Source organism: Vidua chalybeata, chromosome 14, assembly GCF_026979565.1.
Source record: "Vidua chalybeata isolate OUT-0048 chromosome 14, bVidCha1 merged haplotype, whole genome shotgun sequence".
In the NCBI taxonomy this organism is placed as follows: Eukaryota; Metazoa; Chordata; class Aves; order Passeriformes; family Viduidae; genus Vidua; species Vidua chalybeata.
In genome coordinates, this window is record NC_071543.1 from 8,601,620 (window position 1) to 8,619,984 (window position 18,365).

Sequence of the window (18,365 nt, forward strand, 5' to 3'; positions counted from 1 at the left end):
GCGCTGAAAATAGCTCCAGGATGTTAATTAGCAGTTTTTGTCTTGGGGAGGATCAGCTTCAATGACAGGTGACACAGACAGAGCAAGTAGGTAGTACTCCAGTGCCTTCCACAAGCTTTTCCTCCTTCCTTGTGCCTTTTAACAAAAGTGTGACTTATAATTTCCTGATTCTGACAAACTATCTTGATGCCTTTTTTTTTTGTACTTGCAGCATACAATAAACCTCATTTGATTCCACATCAATTTCTTGAACCTGAAAGAGCAAAAGAACTGAGCAGATCCTCTCCTCTCCTGTTGTCTGAGGTGGGTCGATGCCAGAAATGGCTGAAATTGTGTTCACAGCATCGCCTGAATGGCAGTTGGTGTCATGAAAATGTTTCTCATGGAGACCAACAGTTCTTGCTTTAGAGCATGCCTTGGTTATGTCATGAATAAATGAGAAATGCCTTAAGAAAAAAGCCCCCAGTAGCCCAGAGCAGCTGTTCCATCCTGGAGGATGTTGCCCTGTGTGTCAAGCCACGCTGTTGTGTGCCCTTTCCCAGAGCCCAGGCGGGGCATGCAGCTCTGTTTGGAGGCAGTTAATGATGACGTTCAGTGCTGCTTGGAGGGGATGCCCTGGGGAGGCTCCCTGCACTCTCCTCCGCTCTCCTAACCCGATCTCTGCTTCATGGGACTCTGCTGAGCAATTCCTTTTTCTCTCTAGTGTTGCAAAGTGCTCGTTTGGCACAGCTTAAAGATGCTTCTTATTTTCTGAGCAGACGGAATCAGACACGGCCTCGGAAGTCAGCTTCCAGCTGAACAGGCACAAGAAGACGCCCAGCACTGGCAGCCACTCGTCCGACATGGCTTCGGTCTCCTCGGTAGGTTCCGAGCGCGGCGGCTCCTGGACAGAGCTCCCGGACAGGCTCCCGGACAGAGCTCCAGGACAGGGCTCCTGGACAGGGCTCCCGGACAGGGCTCCCGGACAGGGCTCCCGGACAGGGCTCCCGGACAGAGCTCCAGGACAGGGCTCCTGGACAGGGCTCCCGGACAGGGCTCCTGGACAGGGCTCCAGGACAGGCTCCCGGACAGGGCTCCCGGACAGGGCTCCTGGACAGGGCTCATGGACAGGGCTCCCGGACAGGGCTCCTGGACAGGCTCCTGGACAGGGCTCCTGGACAGGCTCCCGGACAGAGCTCCAGGACAGGGCTCCTGGACAGGGCTCCTGGACAGGGCTCCCGGACAGGGCTCCCGGACAGGGCTCCTGGACAGGGCTCCCGGACAGGGCTCCTGGACAGGGCTCATGGACAGGGCTCCTGGACAGGGCTCATGGACAGGGCTCCCGGACAGGGCTCATGGACAGGGCTCCTGGACAGGGCTCATGGACAGGCTCCCGGACAGGGCTCCTGGACAGAGCTCATGGACAGGCTCCCGGACAGGCTCCTGGACAGGCTCCTGGACAGGGCTCCCGGACAGGGCTCATGGACAGGCTCCTGGACAGGGCTCCCGGACAGGGCTCCTGGACAGGGCTCATGGACAGGCTCCTGGACAGAGCTCCAGGACAGGGCTCCTGGACAGAGCTCATGGACAGGCTCCCGGACAGAGCTCCTGGACAGAGCTCATGGACAGGCTCCCGGACAGGCTCCTGGACAGGCTCCCGGACAGGCTCCTGGACAGGGCTCATGGACAGGCTCCTGGACAGAGCTCCAGGACAGGGCTCCTGGACAGGGCTCCCAGACAGGCTCCTGGACAGGCTCCAGGACAGGCTCCTGGACAGGGCTCATGGACAGGGCTCATGGACAGGCTCCTGGACAGGCTCCAGGACAGGGCTCCTGGACAGGGCTCCTGGACAGGCTCCTGGATAGGCTCCTCAGTCCGCTGCAGTGACGCTGCATTTCGGCTGCTGCTGCTGGTGTGTCCTCCAGAGCAGCCTGTTGGTTTCTGCAGGGTACATTGTTAAAGGAACAGGGGTCATTAATTACTTGCTCAGGTTAAATCCAGGTGCCACCTCAAAATAGAGACCTACTGAGTCATCGCTGGCCAAATTCCCCGTAAGCGACAGCCCCCACTGCCAGGTGTGGATGCTCTGAGTCCTGGTGGTGCAGAAGGTTGGGGAGGGGTTTCTGGGTGGGAAAATGAGGCACATAGCTATTAAGGGACATGCTTGTGGCTCAGGGCTGCAGATGGGTACCCTCTGTAAGCTCATCCTTTATCAGCAGATAAGAGGGAACTCAGAGTTGGACAGCAAAAGCATGTTTTGGAGCTTCAGCCTCTAAGGAAAGCTGAAAAAACCTGGATGTGTTTAGTTGAGTGTTTTTAAAAGACTCCTTAGAGACAGTACTTGGGGAGAGAGCTGCTTAAAAGTGCTTGAATTTGCTGTTTTACTGTTAAAGACTTTTCCAAGGAGTATATTTGAGATTTACAGAATATATGTGAAGCAAAGCTGGTAGGGAGAGGTCATGAATGTAGATAAATATATTAAAAACTTTGGGGCACATGAATTCTTCTCCTAATTTGGAACATCTGGAAGCTGAAAATGAGTTCAGGTCATGCAAGTGTTCTTGAAAATCTCATTCAGGATTATCTGCTGGGGTGAGTTTTACCATCCTGATGGGATGGTAAATGCAGCTCCAAGGACTGACTGGAGATGTTTAGCAGGTTTTTGGAGGTTATAATAAAATTCAGAACCAAAGTAAGTAGGGAAAGACAGAGAAGAATTGGGTTAATTACTAGGAAGGTTTTTTGATAAATGTTCATGATGGTACCACAGAGAAGTGCCAAGAGGGTTAATGATTTGCTTTGTAAACAGCTTTTATGATACCCTGTCAGGATTCATGAGTGATTGGTGCAGGAGAAAATTATCTCAGCTTTCTGTAGCTGAGCTTTGCTTGTGCTTTGTGACTTTCTATCAGTGAAAGACAAAGACCTGAAAAAGAAGCCCAAGCTGTCTGGGCAAATTGCAGTTTTTTCTGGGAAAGCAAATAACTCCTGGGTGCCTAGCCCCAGATTTGTATCTGGAGAAACCTCAGGTTCCAGTGCCTTTGGGGCAAGCATGGGCTGTCTCTGGTGGGGCAGTGGCTCCTCAGAACAGGATTGTATCTGTTTTGTGCTGCTCCATGCACATTGTGAGTAAGCAACAAGGTAGGAATAGTTCTTCCTACATTTCTAGTCTGATAGGGTTCTTATTAGCCTGTTTTGTAAATGGATTGACAATTGTGTGACTATATCTACCTGAAATAACAAGTTCTTATAATATAGTTCAAGTTCTCTCAATATCTTTCTTTCTTAGTGATGAGATTGGGTCAGGATATCAGTTATTTGTTGTGTAAGCATAGGGAAGAGATCTGTGTGGTCCCCCCAAGAATATCTGAGTCCATTTCCCAAACTTTTGGGGTTCAGGAATGAAAAAACTTCTGTATTTCTTGAGCATTCAGTGCTTCTAACTCCTGGTCTAGGATAGCACATCCTTGTGAGACCCTTATAGGGATTCCCCAGCCCTGGCTTGCTTGAGAACAGCCACAGCTGTGAACCATCTCTGTGTCAAGAGCACCACACTGCACCAGGGCAGAGTTTTTCTCTGGGAATGCATTTCTCAGGCTATCATCTGTGTCCAGAACCGAGTCAGACTGTGCCTGTTTCAGTGGCACTGACCTTGCTCTTCCCCCTGGCAGGTGAGTGGCAGTGTGCTCAGTGTCTACAGTGGCGATTTTGGGAGTGTGGATGCCCAGGGAACCGTGGAATTTGCTCTAGACTATGACGAGAAGAACCGGGAGTTCCAGGTTCACGTGTCCCAGTGCAAGGACTTGGCTGTAGTAGATGAGAAGAAAGGCAGATCTGACCCGTGAGTGATGTTTTAGTGCCTTGGCACTTCTACATTCCTGAGTTCTGTGTTCTGGAGGACTTTTATTTTCTTTAAATATAATGATTCCTTCCTTCCTTCCTCCCTGCCAGCTTACTGGAGAGCTTGGCAATGTGAGCCAATATCCAGCTGCAGTTTGTTTTCTAGGTATGTTAAAACTTACCTGCTCCCAGACAAATCTAGGATGGGTAAGAGGAAAACGTCAGTGAAGAAGAGGACAGTGAACCCCATTTACAACGAGGTGTTACGGGTAAGAACAAACACACACTCTGAAAACCTCTGTTGTAGTAGGCACCTCTGTCAGGCAGGTCTGGAAAGATCCTGCCTCCTTGGCTGGGTTCTTTGCCTGCCTCCTGCCAGCACTGCACTGCTCTTCCCTGGGGTTTGAGAGGCCTGGGATGTTAAAGGTTCCTCTGCACCCATCTGCGTGGCACCCAAGATTTCTCTGCCAAAACCACACAGATCTTTGGATGCAATAGGGTCCTGCAGTCAGAGCAAGGGCTGTTTGTCCTCCCCCCTTCCCTGGCATGCAGTCACAAGGCACAGGACTGGTAAGAAAGGTCTGCATTATGTGATCATACTCATCAAAGCATAGAGGATTATTTAACAGTGCCCAGGCCTGTGTTAATAATTCTTGAAAGAATATTGGTTTTGCCTTGTGATGAATGGAATGCCAGGTTTCCCTGTGCTCAGCAGAAAAGCTTTGTCAGGGTAGTAGTGTTGCTACAGGACAAAAATAAAGAGATGTTCAGACTGAAGCCAGTCCATTGGTAGTGCATGTGTGGGGTGGGTTTGAGTGTCTCAGAGCTTATTCAAGCTTTTAAGTAGTTTATTTCTGTTTGTGAAAGAAACAGAAGAAAAATTTGAGCAACCTGACTTCTCTTTCTTCCTCTAGTATAAAATAGAGAAAATGGTATTGCTGATCCAAAAATTAAATCTCTCTGTTTGGCACAATGATCCATTGGGACGTAACAGTTTTTTGGGAGAGATTGAAATAGACTTGGCCAGCTGGGACTGGAGCAACAGGAAACTCAACTGGTACCCGCTGAAGCCCCGGGTAAGTGTGCCTCAGCTGCAGTCCTGCTTTCTGGCCCAGCCCTGAAGCCTTGAGGGTCTTTGGGTGGAGCAGAACAATGTGTCGTGTGCTTGGGAACAACCCCTGGACACCATAGTGCAGTTCAGTGCTCAGAACAATGGCCTTCTCAGGTCTCTTTTGGTGATGGACCTGTAGGGACGCTTTCATAAATGCAACCTGACACTAATCACAGCAACTTTGACATGACTTTGCCATTCTCTCCACTCACATGAAGACCATCCGTTAAAAACAGCAGAGTAGTAGGTGAAGGAGCTGATGTACCTTGAGAAGTAAATATTCAGGTGCCACTGTTTGTAAAGCCTGTACAGCTTCCTGCATGCTTCTGGATTCACAGGTCTGATATGAAGTCCCTTTTAAGCAATTTCAGAACCAAGATGCTTAATTATATCCAGCTGGGCATGTCTGGAAGGGCAACCTTGTACTCTGAATCCTCAGGCTTTTGCTTCTGAGAGACTGAGTTTGAGAACAAACCCACGAGAAATGACCTGCCCTAAGAGCAGGCTGCTCCAGCCATGGAAAATCAGTTTGTCCATTTGTGCTTTTCCACTGAAGTCAAAAGCTGTTTGCCTTGCTCTGTTTCCACAATCCTCCATTTAGTCGGTCATAACCCTTTCCATTTCAGAGCCTTTCTGCTGTTAATGGTGTGGATCATCGAGGAGTGATGAGTTTGTCCATTAAGTACGTCCCCCCTGGAAGCCTGGGTAAGTGTGGTTCATGCATTAAGGGCAACTGCCCAAGTGCAAACACGCAGCTTGCAATGCCTCATCTGCTTAGGGGCTGCTTAAAGAGGAATCTCATCAGAGCAAGATCTTAGAGATCAGCACAAAGGCAGTGTTTGACAGCACTGCCTGCAGCCGATTTCCACATCTGCATCTGATTTCCACATCTGGATTTACTGGGAAAAGTATTGAGGAGAGAGGAAGGGCTCAACAACCTCCACCTTAGGAGCTTGTGGGCACTGTAGGGTGCTGTGATGTGGTAGGAGCAGCACAGAACCTATGTTACTGTGGGGCAGGCACAAGGTTGCTTTGGCTCAGCAGTTCCATCTCTTTTCCTGTCTGATACAGCACTGGCAGGTTGTGTCAGGAGCCTCTGCAGCTGCAGCAGTGACGGAGCTGCCTGCAGCGTTGAGAACCCCAGGGAGGGGCAGTGAGCACACAGGAACCCACGGGTCCCACGGGTCCCTGGAGAGGAGCCCTGTCATTGTGGGAGCTGTGGCTTCAGCTGGCATGACAGCTTTTCTCTTCTCATAAACGGCAGGGCCCAAGAATCCTCCCTCTGGCGAAGTTCACATTTGGGTCAAAGACGTCAAGGACCTGCTGCAGTTGCGTCCGTCCGGAGTTGACTCCTTTGTGAAGTGGTGAGTGCCTGAGCACGGTGCTGCTCCTGCTCTGGGCCCCACAGGGGGCTGTGTTTCCTACTCTGTTCTCAGGCTCACCAAACTGTGCCTCCATACTGGAAAGCCTTTGTGTTGCACTGGGAGAATTGTAGAGGAGGATTGCCCTTGTTATTCACCTGTGGCCAAAGTAGGAAAGTCCTTGCCGTGATAAAGTTCTTGGTCAATGTTCAGTGCTCCATGCTGTGTGTTTTCTCCTCCCAAAGCTATGTGCTTCCAGACACCAGTAAGAAGAGCTACCAAAAGACCCGAGTCATAAAGAGAGACACAAACCCTGTTTTCAATCACACCATTGTGTATGATGGCTTTCACACGGAGGATCTGAAGGATGCCTGTGTTGAACTCACTGTGTGGGATCATGAAAAACTTACCAACCATTTCCTTGGAGGAATCAGGCTGGGCCTTGGGACAGGTGAGTACTTTCCTTTACTGAGCTACAAGGTAAAATGGGAAGTTGCAGAGTATTTTCCTGTTGGAGAGAAACCAGGGATGGGGTGTCTCAGTAACTGGTACTGCACTATGTCTTGGATGGAGGGGCCCTGGTACCATGGTAATAACTCTCTGTTCCCACATCTTCTGCCAACATCAGATCTGAGGTCTGGCAAAACTCAAGAGAGTTTTCCTGCAGTTACAGGAAAACAGGCAGCATGACAAACCAACATAATATTGGTGCTCCTCCCAGGGAAGAGCACTCAGGGATGGACTGGAATGTCACACAGGACTGCACCACCTGGTGACTGTCCATCCTTGAAGTGCTCTCTGAGAGATCTCACAACGCTGCAATCAAGGCTAGGTGTTCCCTGGGGGACAGAGCTCACGCTAGCTGGAAGGTCTGCCTTGCAGGTGCACTGTGGCTGTTGGATTTGCCTGTATGTTCTCTGTTTTCCACCTCTAATGTCACCAGGTGGGTTGTGAACTCTCCAGAGGGAAGGGCAACAACAATAAGACATAAAAATACCAAACCCAAGATTAGCTGTGATCTAAATTTAGACTTCTCTCTCACTGACAAAAAATTGGCACCTAAAAATTTGGTTGAATTGGAATAGATGTACACACTTTTCTGCTATGGTATGTTTGATTCCTGTAGAAATGAAACAAGAGAATTTTGATGAATACTCCACCTTATCCACAAGAAAATCTTTTAAGGGGAAAACCAAACCTTTAAGACCTTTCTTACTGTTCAAAAAGATGCAGCAGAAAAGGCTTGAGCCCAATATTGCTTTCCTTGGCAGGTTATGTTCAGGGTTCTTGCATTTTGTGGCTGTTGCAGTGACTTCATACTGAACTCTGGTGTAGAATGGGCATTTGCAAGAACACAGGAGGTGCTCAGGGTGCAGCTTGCTAGGGGGGAGTCTGCAGCTTTTCTGTTAAGACATTGCCTGCAGCAGTTACATCCCATTGAGTATTTTTTCATGGAGTGGGAACCCTCTTTGTGTAGCTTCCAAAGTTTCTCATTCTTTTCAGGTTTGAGCTATGGCATCTCTGTGGACTGGATGGACTCCACACAGGAGGAGGTGGCCTTTTGGCAGGAGATGATGTTGGCTGCCAATGAATGGATCGAGGGATTGCTGCCACTGCGCTCACTGGCAGGGAGGAAAAAGCTGAAATAACCCATTGTTGGTGCCATAGAATGCCCAGTGTGATCATTAGAAGAATTAGGAAACTTCCTGGACCAGGGAGAAAGAGACCATGCACAGGGCTGCAAGTGTCAGTGTAATAAGGCAATTAATGGCATCACCTTGGAGGTGTTAATGTTCAGTACTAATCCACTCACGGAGGACATGGAAGATGCCAAACTGATTCCATACACGATTTTAACCCAGAAGAAACTTAATTTGCCTTTTTGTTTAATCATTTATATATTCAGTATATTTGAATTCCAGTAAGCTCTGGGAACATTGGCAGAAGGAAGAGGAGATACAGATACTTTTTTTTTTTTTTAATTTCTTGTGCCATTTTTCTTCCGTGCAGAGATGTAGTTGTACTGAAGCAGCAGCATGGTATTATTCATACTCCCTGCAAGGGGTTCACTTTGTACTTGGTGTACAATTGCTCCAAATCACCAGCACAGTTTGAATGGGAGCTTTGCATTTGTCACTGGTGATAACACCTCTTTAACGTGAGGAAAACTGAGTTCCAGGTTGCATCTAAAGAAAGAGAGGATTATTTGCAGCAGAAGATGAAGAAACCTGATGAGGATGACAATGAGGAATTTGAAATATTAATTTCTTTCTGCTTTAATCTGAAAGAGTGCAGGGATGCTCTTAGAGATAGTGGGATTTTGCAAGCAGGGACTGTTTTCCTGGCTTTCCCACAGGCTTCCTCCGAGACCTCAGGAAAGTCTCTTTGTGAAAGGAGGGTTTGAGTGCAATATAAACTAAAATGTTTGCCCAAATGTAAAATAGGGTTACATTGCTAATGGGCCTAATCACTCCTTTGCAATGCCTTGTGTGCAAAACATTTCAATGTGAACTAATGAGGTAGGAGTCAGTGTCACATTAGCCTGGCATCAGGGGTCAGGGATGAAAGGTCACAGCCACACTGGAGCACAGGAGATACTGGGAGCTGGTGGGAGAGGTAAGTGGAGACTGTGTGAATGTGCAGGGAGTGCAGAACTGCAGTTTCCTGGGGGTCTCCTGCATCTGCATCCCCTGCTGCCCTTCTCTTCCGTTCACCTGATGCCTGTTGTCAGTTGTCAGTGGCTGGAATTTCCCTTTTGCCAGTAGCTTGCAAAAAATCTTTGCATCTGGCACATGGACTGTGGTGGAGTGGTGTTGTGAATACATTTTGAATTGCAGCTTTGTAATTTCTACTTTGGATGTACATATTGTGATTAAATAGAATGCTTTTCTTTATTCATCAGTTGGTCATCTTGTACCTATTTTCATCGTGCTCTAAATAACAAAAAAGCAAGCAAAAGAGGTGTTAAATTTTGTTATGTAAAAAATGAAGCATTTTTGCCAAAGGGCAAGTGAAATGTCATGAAGAAATAATTTTTATAACTATCCCACTTTAGATTTTGGCTCTCTGATTATTTTGATATTCTTCTTTAGTGGATTGATTTTATTTAACTCAAGCCTACTGTGAATTTTCAGCTTAGCGAAGATGGTTGTTAATAAATTAATGGAAAAATGTACACTTAGAGTAACAAGACTTTTTCTTTAAATGGAAACATTTGGGATATAACCGGCTTTCATGGGAAAAAATAAAGAATTAAAGTGGTTTTGCAGTTGGAAAAAGACAGTAATTGGAAATGCACCAGATGCAGTAATAAAAGCACTAGGAGAGAGTCCATAGAGCAACAGAATTAAGCAGTGACAGTCTAATGAAGGAGCTGATACATCTGTAACATCAGCCCAAAGATACTTTGTAGGGGGTCTAGCCTGACATGTTTGGTTTACCAAATTGCTCATTTATTACCTTTGTGGGATAAAATAACAATACTGGGCCTAAGTGGAGAGTTTTAAAAAAATATTATCCTTACCTCAGGTGCTGAACATGTGACTATTTTTACGTATGTGGAACTGACCTGCTGCGAGGAGCCCAGGGGTGGGCGGTTGAGGTGGAATTGATGTACACACATCAGTGGGGTGGCGGTGGCTTGTTGCAGTGAAGTTACCCACGGGACTGCTGCTTTCCTCCTGGCTGCTTCCCTGTCCTCAGGGACAGGGATGTTCCTGGGGCAGACTTTCTGCTGTGGCTGGGGAAGGGGTTGGTAGCACCAGGGGTTCTGTCTCAGGTCTCTTCCTGGTGGGTTCAGCTGATTCCTCTCCATCATGACAGCAGAGTTAACCCACCTCCTCCTCCTCATGCAGCATCACTGCATGGCAATGTTGCCAAAAGTGTTGGTTGCATCAATGGAGCTGGAAATGGTTGTGCTGGTGTTTCAGAGAATTAACAGATTTTTCATTGGTGGTGCCAGAAGGAGAGAAAAAGGGGGTCAGTGGGCCAGTTCATCCCAGCAGAGTTACTTTTATGAACTTGGCATGGGACTTTGTGAGACTATTTTTGTATTCAGATTTCATTGAGGATTTTTTTTGTTAATCTTTTGCTGGCTTGTTTATTTAAATTAAGCCCTGATTAACTTAAGAAGCTTTCTTTGGCATTTAATAGTTTATCAGAGTAAAAGATTACTCTGCCAAACCACACACACTTTTGTCACACAGCTGATTCTGGGGCAGTAAAATTTGCTATGCTCTCTGTTTCACTTACTGCACAGAAAGCACTTTATCAGAAAATGACTTAAGGCACACTTATTGTCAGTGCCCTGTGGAGGAGCAGAGGATCTTGTGGGTATGAGGTTAATGGCCTGTTTGCATGTGGTTTATGATGCTGACATTTGTTGTCTGTGAATGCTGAACCTCACAGAGACTCTGGCCTGTAAGTGTGCGCTGATGGCAACAAGAGTGGGGCTGTAACTGGAGAAAAAAGAAAAAGAAAAAACAGATGGAAAGTTTTCTGACAGTGTCTACTGGTTAGTTGTAGAATGGGTCAAGCAAAGCTACATGAAAAGCTGTGCTGCCAGTGAATGTGGTTTGTGTCTCTCCTTTCCTGCACACGAAGGTGCTGGTGCCAGCAGTGGGAGCTGAGGTGACCCCTGGGCTCCTGCTGGACACAGAGGTGACCCCAGGGACTGAGCGGGCCCAGGGAGTGCTGGCTGACAGCCTGGGAGCCTCGCGCACCATCCTTTTAACATCAAACACAAACCTCAGCACCTACAGTAGAGCTGGCAGCTGCTTTCCATGAGGCTTCTGCATTTGTGAGCCGGTGTGCTTTCTTCCAGCTTTTGTCTGATTTATGTAACTTTTTATTGGAAATCTTCCAGGATTTAAAAAAGATAGAGAAAAAGCAAAATTCTAGAAAGTATTTTGGCTTCATCAGGCAAATAAAATGTGTGGCCTATGGCCATTCAATACGTAATAGGAATAATTACAGGTATCAGAAACTATTGAAAATAGTTTAGAAGCTAACTAAAGAAGAGAAGGAAAGAATTGCTGAATCTTGAATGAGTGTTTCAGCAGAGATGGAAAGAAGTGGCTGAATTAATTATCCATTACTAAATATTTGCTTAGCTTTATCCTTCATGAAGACAGGGAAAACATTGAAGTACTGTAGAGATTTGGAGATAAAAAATGCTGGCTAAATAAACCCTTGTAATAATGTGATCTGTTAAAATTTTAAAATGCTGCATTTTTGCAGGCTTGTTAAGTCAAAAAAATGTATCAAATAAACTGGTGGATCAAAAACTGAATAAATACATTTCTGATCCTGATAACTAAGCATGAGTGTACTCAGCACCAGGTTGGATTATTTATTTTAGTTGTCTGGTTTGTACTTGAAGATTTTTCATGGCTCAATCCCTGTTCTTTTCCACCTGCTTATTTTGCACCCTTCAGGTGTTAGAGGGGATGCCTGGGAGCAGATGTCACTCTGAGCACTGTCACAGAGGTTGTCAGCAGAAACTGGGAAGCTCACTGTGAAGGCCCATGCAAAATCAGTGCACAGATTTTGGTACATGTTCCTGGAGAGCCCTTGAAACAGAAATCCCTTCCCATAAGGTCAGCCAGGAGCAGCCACTGCCTCCCAGAGGATGCATTTTTGGGAGGTTCCTGGAACTGGTGGCTCTGCCAGAAGGAGCAGATCTGCCAGGGTGAAGTTTGTGGGGCTGCAGGAGGACTCAGAGAGTTTTGGGACAGCAGGACCAGCTCCTGGCCTGTCCTGAGCAGGAGATGGCTCCTTTGGAGAAATGAGATTTGAGCAACAGTGGGCAACTCCAGAGAGGCCATTCCTACTTTTGGGGTGTTTCCCACCTTCACCCATGTTGGTTGGTTAAAGGTGCAAAAACTGAGCATCAGTCTCTGGAGAAATTACTATAAATGAGAAATTACATGGAAAAATTACTAAAAATAGTTTGTATGAGATCTTTTTCTTCTGAGAGAGGGATGGGAATGATGGATAGCTGGATATGTCCCCTTCAGGAGCCCTGCAGGAGTCTGGCAGCCCCAACCCAAGCTCTTTTTTGTTTTGTAATAATTTCCCCTTCACTCAGCTTAAATGCCTCATGTCAGATAGTAAAGTCTGAATGAAGGGTGAAAGTGTCAGCAGGCAGCAGCATCCTAGAAAGAGTGGAAAAACACAAACAGGAGCAGGGGCTGAGCTTGCCAGGTTGGCTGGTCTCACCAGGTTCATGCCTGAGGGCTCCAGTGAATATTCCTGCTGGAAAGGGGCTGATGTACAGTCCTTGCCCTGCAAGTGACCTGAAATATGTGCTCACTTAAGCAGCCAGACATTTGCTTTTTAAAATGTAAAATCATATTATGGTTGAACTTGTCTCTGGGCTGTGGCAATTCAGCCTCTGGTGTGGACCCAAACTAGCTAAACCAGCCCTGCTTTAGGTTGCTGTAGGAGGAAAGGAAGGAATCCTGTGCATGAAGGCATTTCTGTGGGTCAGTTTTCCTTTTTTTCCAGGACTGCTATCAGGGTTTAGTGAATTACTTGGCATCCTGTACATTACAAAATGGAAACTATACAACACCACAGAGGCACAAGTCCTACCCTCTGCAGCACCTTAAAGATCCCACAACTAACCCTTAACAGGCATGGCAGCTTGTGATGCTGAACAGAGTGGCTGCACGTGTGTTTTCCTCTTCTCTGCAGACCAGCCTGTGCAGCTGCTAAACTTGAGACCATACCAGCAGGAATAGAAATCAGATTTCATGCATCTAACAACCCATAATACCATTATAGTAGTTGTTAACAATCCAAAGTAGCTCTTGAGCTGTAAGCAAGCAGTCTGAACTCTGGACTCGGAGGGGAAGCCAGGGAGCTGTTTTCTGGCAATATAAGTAGCTCAGACACCCACTTTACAGCAAGAAAAATCACAATAACCTCTTTCCCTTCCCTGCTCTCTCTCTCCCACTCACCATTACTAATTTATCCTGATTGTAATGGCTTCTATTTGCTCTAAGCAGATCCTGTTCCCTTCCTGGGAAGAACAGCTACAAGGACATAATATTCCCAGTGGAGGATCTGTGCAAGGATTCAGGCAGGCTCAGACAGATACACTGATCTCTTGATGAGAGGCCCCCTTTTCGATCAGCCAGCCCATGGCCATTTTAATGTGATTGTAATCTGAAATAAGACACCAGGAGCTGCTTCTGGAGTGAGCCCTTCTGTGGTAAGGAGCTGCTGTTTAATTTATTGTCTCAGGGAAACATTTTGCAAATGTTTTATGTCTCTTCAAAAAGCCCAGCTGACTTGCTTGTATGTGCCTGCTGTTGGGGCTAGAGGCTGTGTCATGGGTGCTGAGTGGCACCAGAGGGTGGCTCTGCCACTTGCAGGGATGTGGGGACAACCTCATCCTCTGTACACGCCCACCCAAGTGGGTCACACCGTATGGGAGTTCAATCTTCCCCGTCCACTCTGGCTGCAAAGCAAATGCTAACACTGCCCTGGAGCACTGCTACTAACTCAAGAGCATTCTCTGGTTATTTCTGAAGTTTCTCTGCATTTGTGTCTCTCTCACATTCTCCACTGTCATGGATCCTGGCTGGATTGGCAGCCCTGTTGCTGTGCCATTGTTAAGCTCCTTGGGAGGAGGCAGAGCCTCCTGCTCAGGGGATGGGGCAAATGAAGCTGTCTGAAGCTACTCTGTGCTGGGCCCTTTGTTCCTCTGCGGCCAAGGGAGAGAGAAGTGCTAGTGGAGGATGGTTCTTCCCATCAAGCTGAGTGGGATAAATAGCTCTCAAAATGTTCCTGCCTCTCTCAGCTGGGTACAGAAGGAGCCTGGGCACCTAGTGTAAGAGAGCCATTTAGGTAATGGGTTCCTCTATTGATGGGGGCCCATTAATGGAACAGCCAGCATCACTCAGCCAGGACTCTCTTTATCAAGCCTGTGTCTGCTTTACTGCTTTTGTTTTGATTCCAGTGTGACACTGGGGAACCAGGGGGAGCTCTGCAGGATGGCACCCCTGGAGCCCCAGCCAGCATGCCTGGAACTGCCTTGGTGGGCAGTGCTCACTCCCTTGTGCACTAGAAGCATTTTGCTGATGGGGGTGTTTAGGGAGGGAGAACAGACAAGTTTCCTGGGGACAGAGGCTGCCAGTCTGCCAGAGAACTCCACCTCTCCAAAAGGCACTTTAGCCCAGCCAAAAGCCAAGGTGGGACAGAAGCTTCACCATGTGCCTCCTGGCACTCAGCCCTGCCTGCTCTCCCCTCCTGCTCCTGCTGCTGGAGGCTGTAAGGCTGTCACCTCATCACCAAGGTCCTAAATTATGCTCCCAGTGCCTGCTGTCAGCTGGGCTGTCAGTTCCAGAGCACCGTGTGGTGCCCTTGACTTTACGCTTGTCTGCACCACCCTGACTAACTGTGGGCATCGTATAAATAATAAAAACTAATTCATTGCCTTAATACTTTCCCTCTGTCCTGGCTTTTACAGCAACACACTCAGCCACAGGTCATGGGTGCAATCACATCCCTGTCAACAGTGTAATGTGTCTCCATGTCACATCTGGACAGGCCTAATTTAACAGAGATGTTTTTTAGAACTAACTAATAAATTGTTTGCTCCATGTGGTTCCCAGCCCTGCTCTCAGCACTCCCATCATCCTGGTGTGTGTGGCCTGTGGCTGTTCTCAGTGACTGGTCTCTGGCCTGTTTGGCTGTGGAGGGACTCAGGACTCTGCTTGGGTGCAGGTTATCTCTGCAACAATTGAGCAGCTCCATTGTGCACGTGGCTGGGATATAACACCTGCAAGGGCAGGGATGACAGCGTGTGGATGTGGGGCTCCAGCTCACCAGTGTGTTGTGATCACTGCACTGTCCCAGCCCGGGGCACAGACACAGCCTGCCTCACAGAGATCCAGACCCGCAGCGAGGGATTGTGGCTGATTGATTGTTTTTTGTATCCTTGGAAACTGAAAGGGCATTAAAATTGCATGGTGTGTGCAGTGCTGATGCACTCTGCTCCTTGTAGTGCAGCTTTGGGCTAGGAGATTGCTTCAGCCTCCAGCTGCCCTGTAAAGGGCACTGGTTTGAGAGAAAAGCTAAGCTACAGCTGAATACCAAACTACTTAGAGGGAATACTATCTATTTAGAGGGGACCCAACCAAGGCCAGGTTGGATGGTCCTTTGAGCAATCTGGTCTAGTGGAAGGTGGCCCCGCACATGGCAGGCGTTTGGAACTGAGGTTCCCTTCCAACCCAAACATTCCATGATTCTGTGAAGTACCTTTGTGAATTGCAGTGCTGAGGTCCAGGAGGGTGTCTGGCTCTGAGACATCCCTGACCACGGCTCAGCAACTTCTCTGTTGTGTTTCTCACAGCAGAGTTCCTGCCTAAGAGGAGTTGTCTGCCTCCAGACCATCCCACCCCAGCCAGAGGGACTACTGGGCTAGGGGCTGGGCCTAAGGTGGAATTCCTGCACAGCAATCACCAGCCACCAGCCTGAGGAACAGGGCTTGCAAAAAAACCAAGTATCTGCTTAGGGCTTCATCATCTTACACTAAAAGGGAGTGAATATAATCCCTCTGGGACAGAGTCTACAGAGAGCACAGGGTTGCAACGGAGTCATTCCCCAACCGTTGCCTTATTTTGTCTCAGCTTTTATGCCTTAAAATAAATATACTAAATAAGAAATACTTGCTCCAGTGGCTGATGTGTGGATGTTTGTCACCTAGAGAGAGGTGTGCACAGAGCCCTTGGGCAGGGCTGTCAGCCACGTTTGGCTGTACCCAGCACAGGCTGCAGGCCAGCACTGCCTACACGAGAGCTCCCCTTGGCTTCCCAGCGTGGTGCTGGCTGCTGGACTGGACCCTGCTTGTGCAGTCCCACACGTGCTGCCAGCAGGTGAGAGAGCTCTGGGATCAGCCCTGCCCTCACCTATGCTCAGGTAGTTCTCAGGCAGCTCTCCCCAGCACTACCAGCTCTGAGGGGAAAGGGTTCTCTGGAATTGCCCCAAGGAGCACTGAAGGGCTGTCCCCAGACTGGAGCTGCCATCAGCCCACGGGGGCTGCTCCCAGTGCTGCCATCAGTGCACACACTCTCACGGTGTCTCACCAGCACCTGCCATCCTGACCTCAGCCAACAAACCTCATTTTGCATCAAATCTAGGTTACTGTCTCTCAGACACTAGATTTTCCACTTTCTAAAACAGTACCAGAACAAAGGCTCTCCCAGGATCTCATTTGCTCCTACCTTCTCATTGCTGCTAATTAATACCGCGGCTGCCTAGTCACGCAGTGGGTGTTCGTCTTTATGCATGTGTTCAAAGATGAACATAATATCTGCATCACGGGGTCCTGCAAGTTGATTTGCTGGGGAAGACAGGTGCCTGATGCTTCAGGAATTCCTCTAGCTACAACAGGATCTGCTGGGCACCTTGGTGCTCTCCTCAGCTCTGCACAGCCCTGCAAGCCACAGTGCTCTGGCTGCTCCTTGTCGAAGGTCCACTGTCAGTGGGCCTTGAGCTGCTCCTGGAGATGCTGCTGGTGGGTAAATCACAGGGTGCTACTGAGTGCCCTGTGCCTGCTTGAGCACAGCCAGACCTGGGGAAGAAAGGGAATGGAGCAACTGTGTGTGCGAGCACATGGGGAGGAGAGAAAAACAGTGAAGAGAAAACCACAATTGGTTGTGGGCTTCAACTAATGGGCTTGGAGTACTCAGAAATCATTCAGTAAAGTGCACCAGATCCCCACAAAGCCTCACTGGCAATGAGTCACTGGTTAATGTACCACTAACTTGGATTTATAGGTTTAATATTTTTCTGTTGCGCTGTTGCTGTTGCTGTGTAGATTGCTCCATCAATTTTCTCTCCTGTTCTGAGGTACGTTAAAGTAGGATCTTTTGGGATTGATATTTTTTAATAAATAGATTATATTTCAAAGAATATTGAAAAAGTTCCTTGCCATTTATTCCTCAAGACTTGAAATGGTCTCTCTAATGTCCTAGTCCAATTTACATGGTGGTTAACTGTCTCATGCCTATATAAAATGTCCTTTTTCTGAGGACCTAATGAATATAACAGGCACTCTCAATGCATTTATTTCAATAGTGGTCATGAAGGAGGAGTTTTTAATGAAACCATCTTTATTTTTAAAAAACCCACCAACATATTAATAATTTTTTAAAAAGTGTCAATATTCCTCCTTTCTCTGTATGACTGAATACAGACATTTTACTCACTGTTTTTAATAATATACATGCCAATTTTCCCTTCCAGAGATCAAAATTCTGCTCTGGCAAGAGATTTAAAAGTTGGTGTTCAAACTTGGCCATACCCCACGGGGCCAGGGGAGAGTGGCTGTGTGCTGCCGTGGCAGTGACACTCCCAGTTTGGGACAGGCTGGGCAAAACTGGGACCGGCAGCCCGAGCTGTCTGTGCCTGCACTGTCAGATGTTCACGGCCGCTCGGGCTCCTGAGCACCGCGCTTCACCCTGCTGAGCTCGGAACCCACTCCAGCAAAGTGAGGGAAAATGGGTTTCAGACTTGTGGTATTTAAGTTGCTGGGTATTTAATGTCCGTAATTACTAATTTTTGAGACTGTACACACACCGTATATACACACACTATATATATATATATATATATATATACAGAGACACACACGTATGTGTGAGCATGTGTACTTGCTGGGTTTTGTGAGTAACACGCCTCCTGTCACCACTGTCCCTTTCCAGACAGGCTGGTGCGGTGCAGGTGACCCTGGGGCGGTGCAGAGGCTCTCCAGAAGTGCCAGGAGCACTTGGCTGCGCCGGCAGATTTCAGTGGGAACGAAGTCCCCAGTGAGGAGTCTGAATCTCTCCAGAAATTAGTCTCGGGTTTAAAACACAGAAAGGTGTTGCGCACCCTGCTCGACTCCCCCTTTCCCTTAGCGAAGCGCTGAGGAAGATGAGCTCTCCCCGGCCATGGGCTCAGCACAGCTTCCCCCGGTCCCGGGGATCCCTCCGGCCCGCGGTCCCCTCGGCCAGGGCTCCCCGGCCGCCCCGCACGGTCCCGCCCCGCCCCGCCCCGCCCGGCTCCCGCACCGCCGCGTTCCG

General features: G+C 48.1%; 1 protein-coding gene across 1 annotated transcript in view; it reads left to right on the forward strand.

Annotated features, from left to right (window-relative positions):
- The window catches only part of LOC128795252 (synaptotagmin-like protein 4), a 35,733-nt gene extending 26,267 nt beyond the window's left edge, over window positions 1–9,466 (forward strand). The window contains exons 9-17 of the mRNA XM_053955877.1: window positions 212–303; window positions 759–860; window positions 3,651–3,820; window positions 3,986–4,088; window positions 4,734–4,895; window positions 5,557–5,635; window positions 6,195–6,294; window positions 6,537–6,742; window positions 7,795–9,466. Of these exons, the coding sequence (XP_053811852.1) occupies window positions 212–303; window positions 759–860; window positions 3,651–3,820; window positions 3,986–4,088; window positions 4,734–4,895; window positions 5,557–5,635; window positions 6,195–6,294; window positions 6,537–6,742; window positions 7,795–7,940 (1,160 nt within the window). The 3' untranslated portion in view covers window positions 7,941–9,466. The remainder of the gene's footprint in view (window positions 1–211; window positions 304–758; window positions 861–3,650; window positions 3,821–3,985; window positions 4,089–4,733; window positions 4,896–5,556; window positions 5,636–6,194; window positions 6,295–6,536; window positions 6,743–7,794) is intronic.
- The last annotated feature ends 8,899 nt before the right edge of the window (window positions 9,467–18,365 follow it).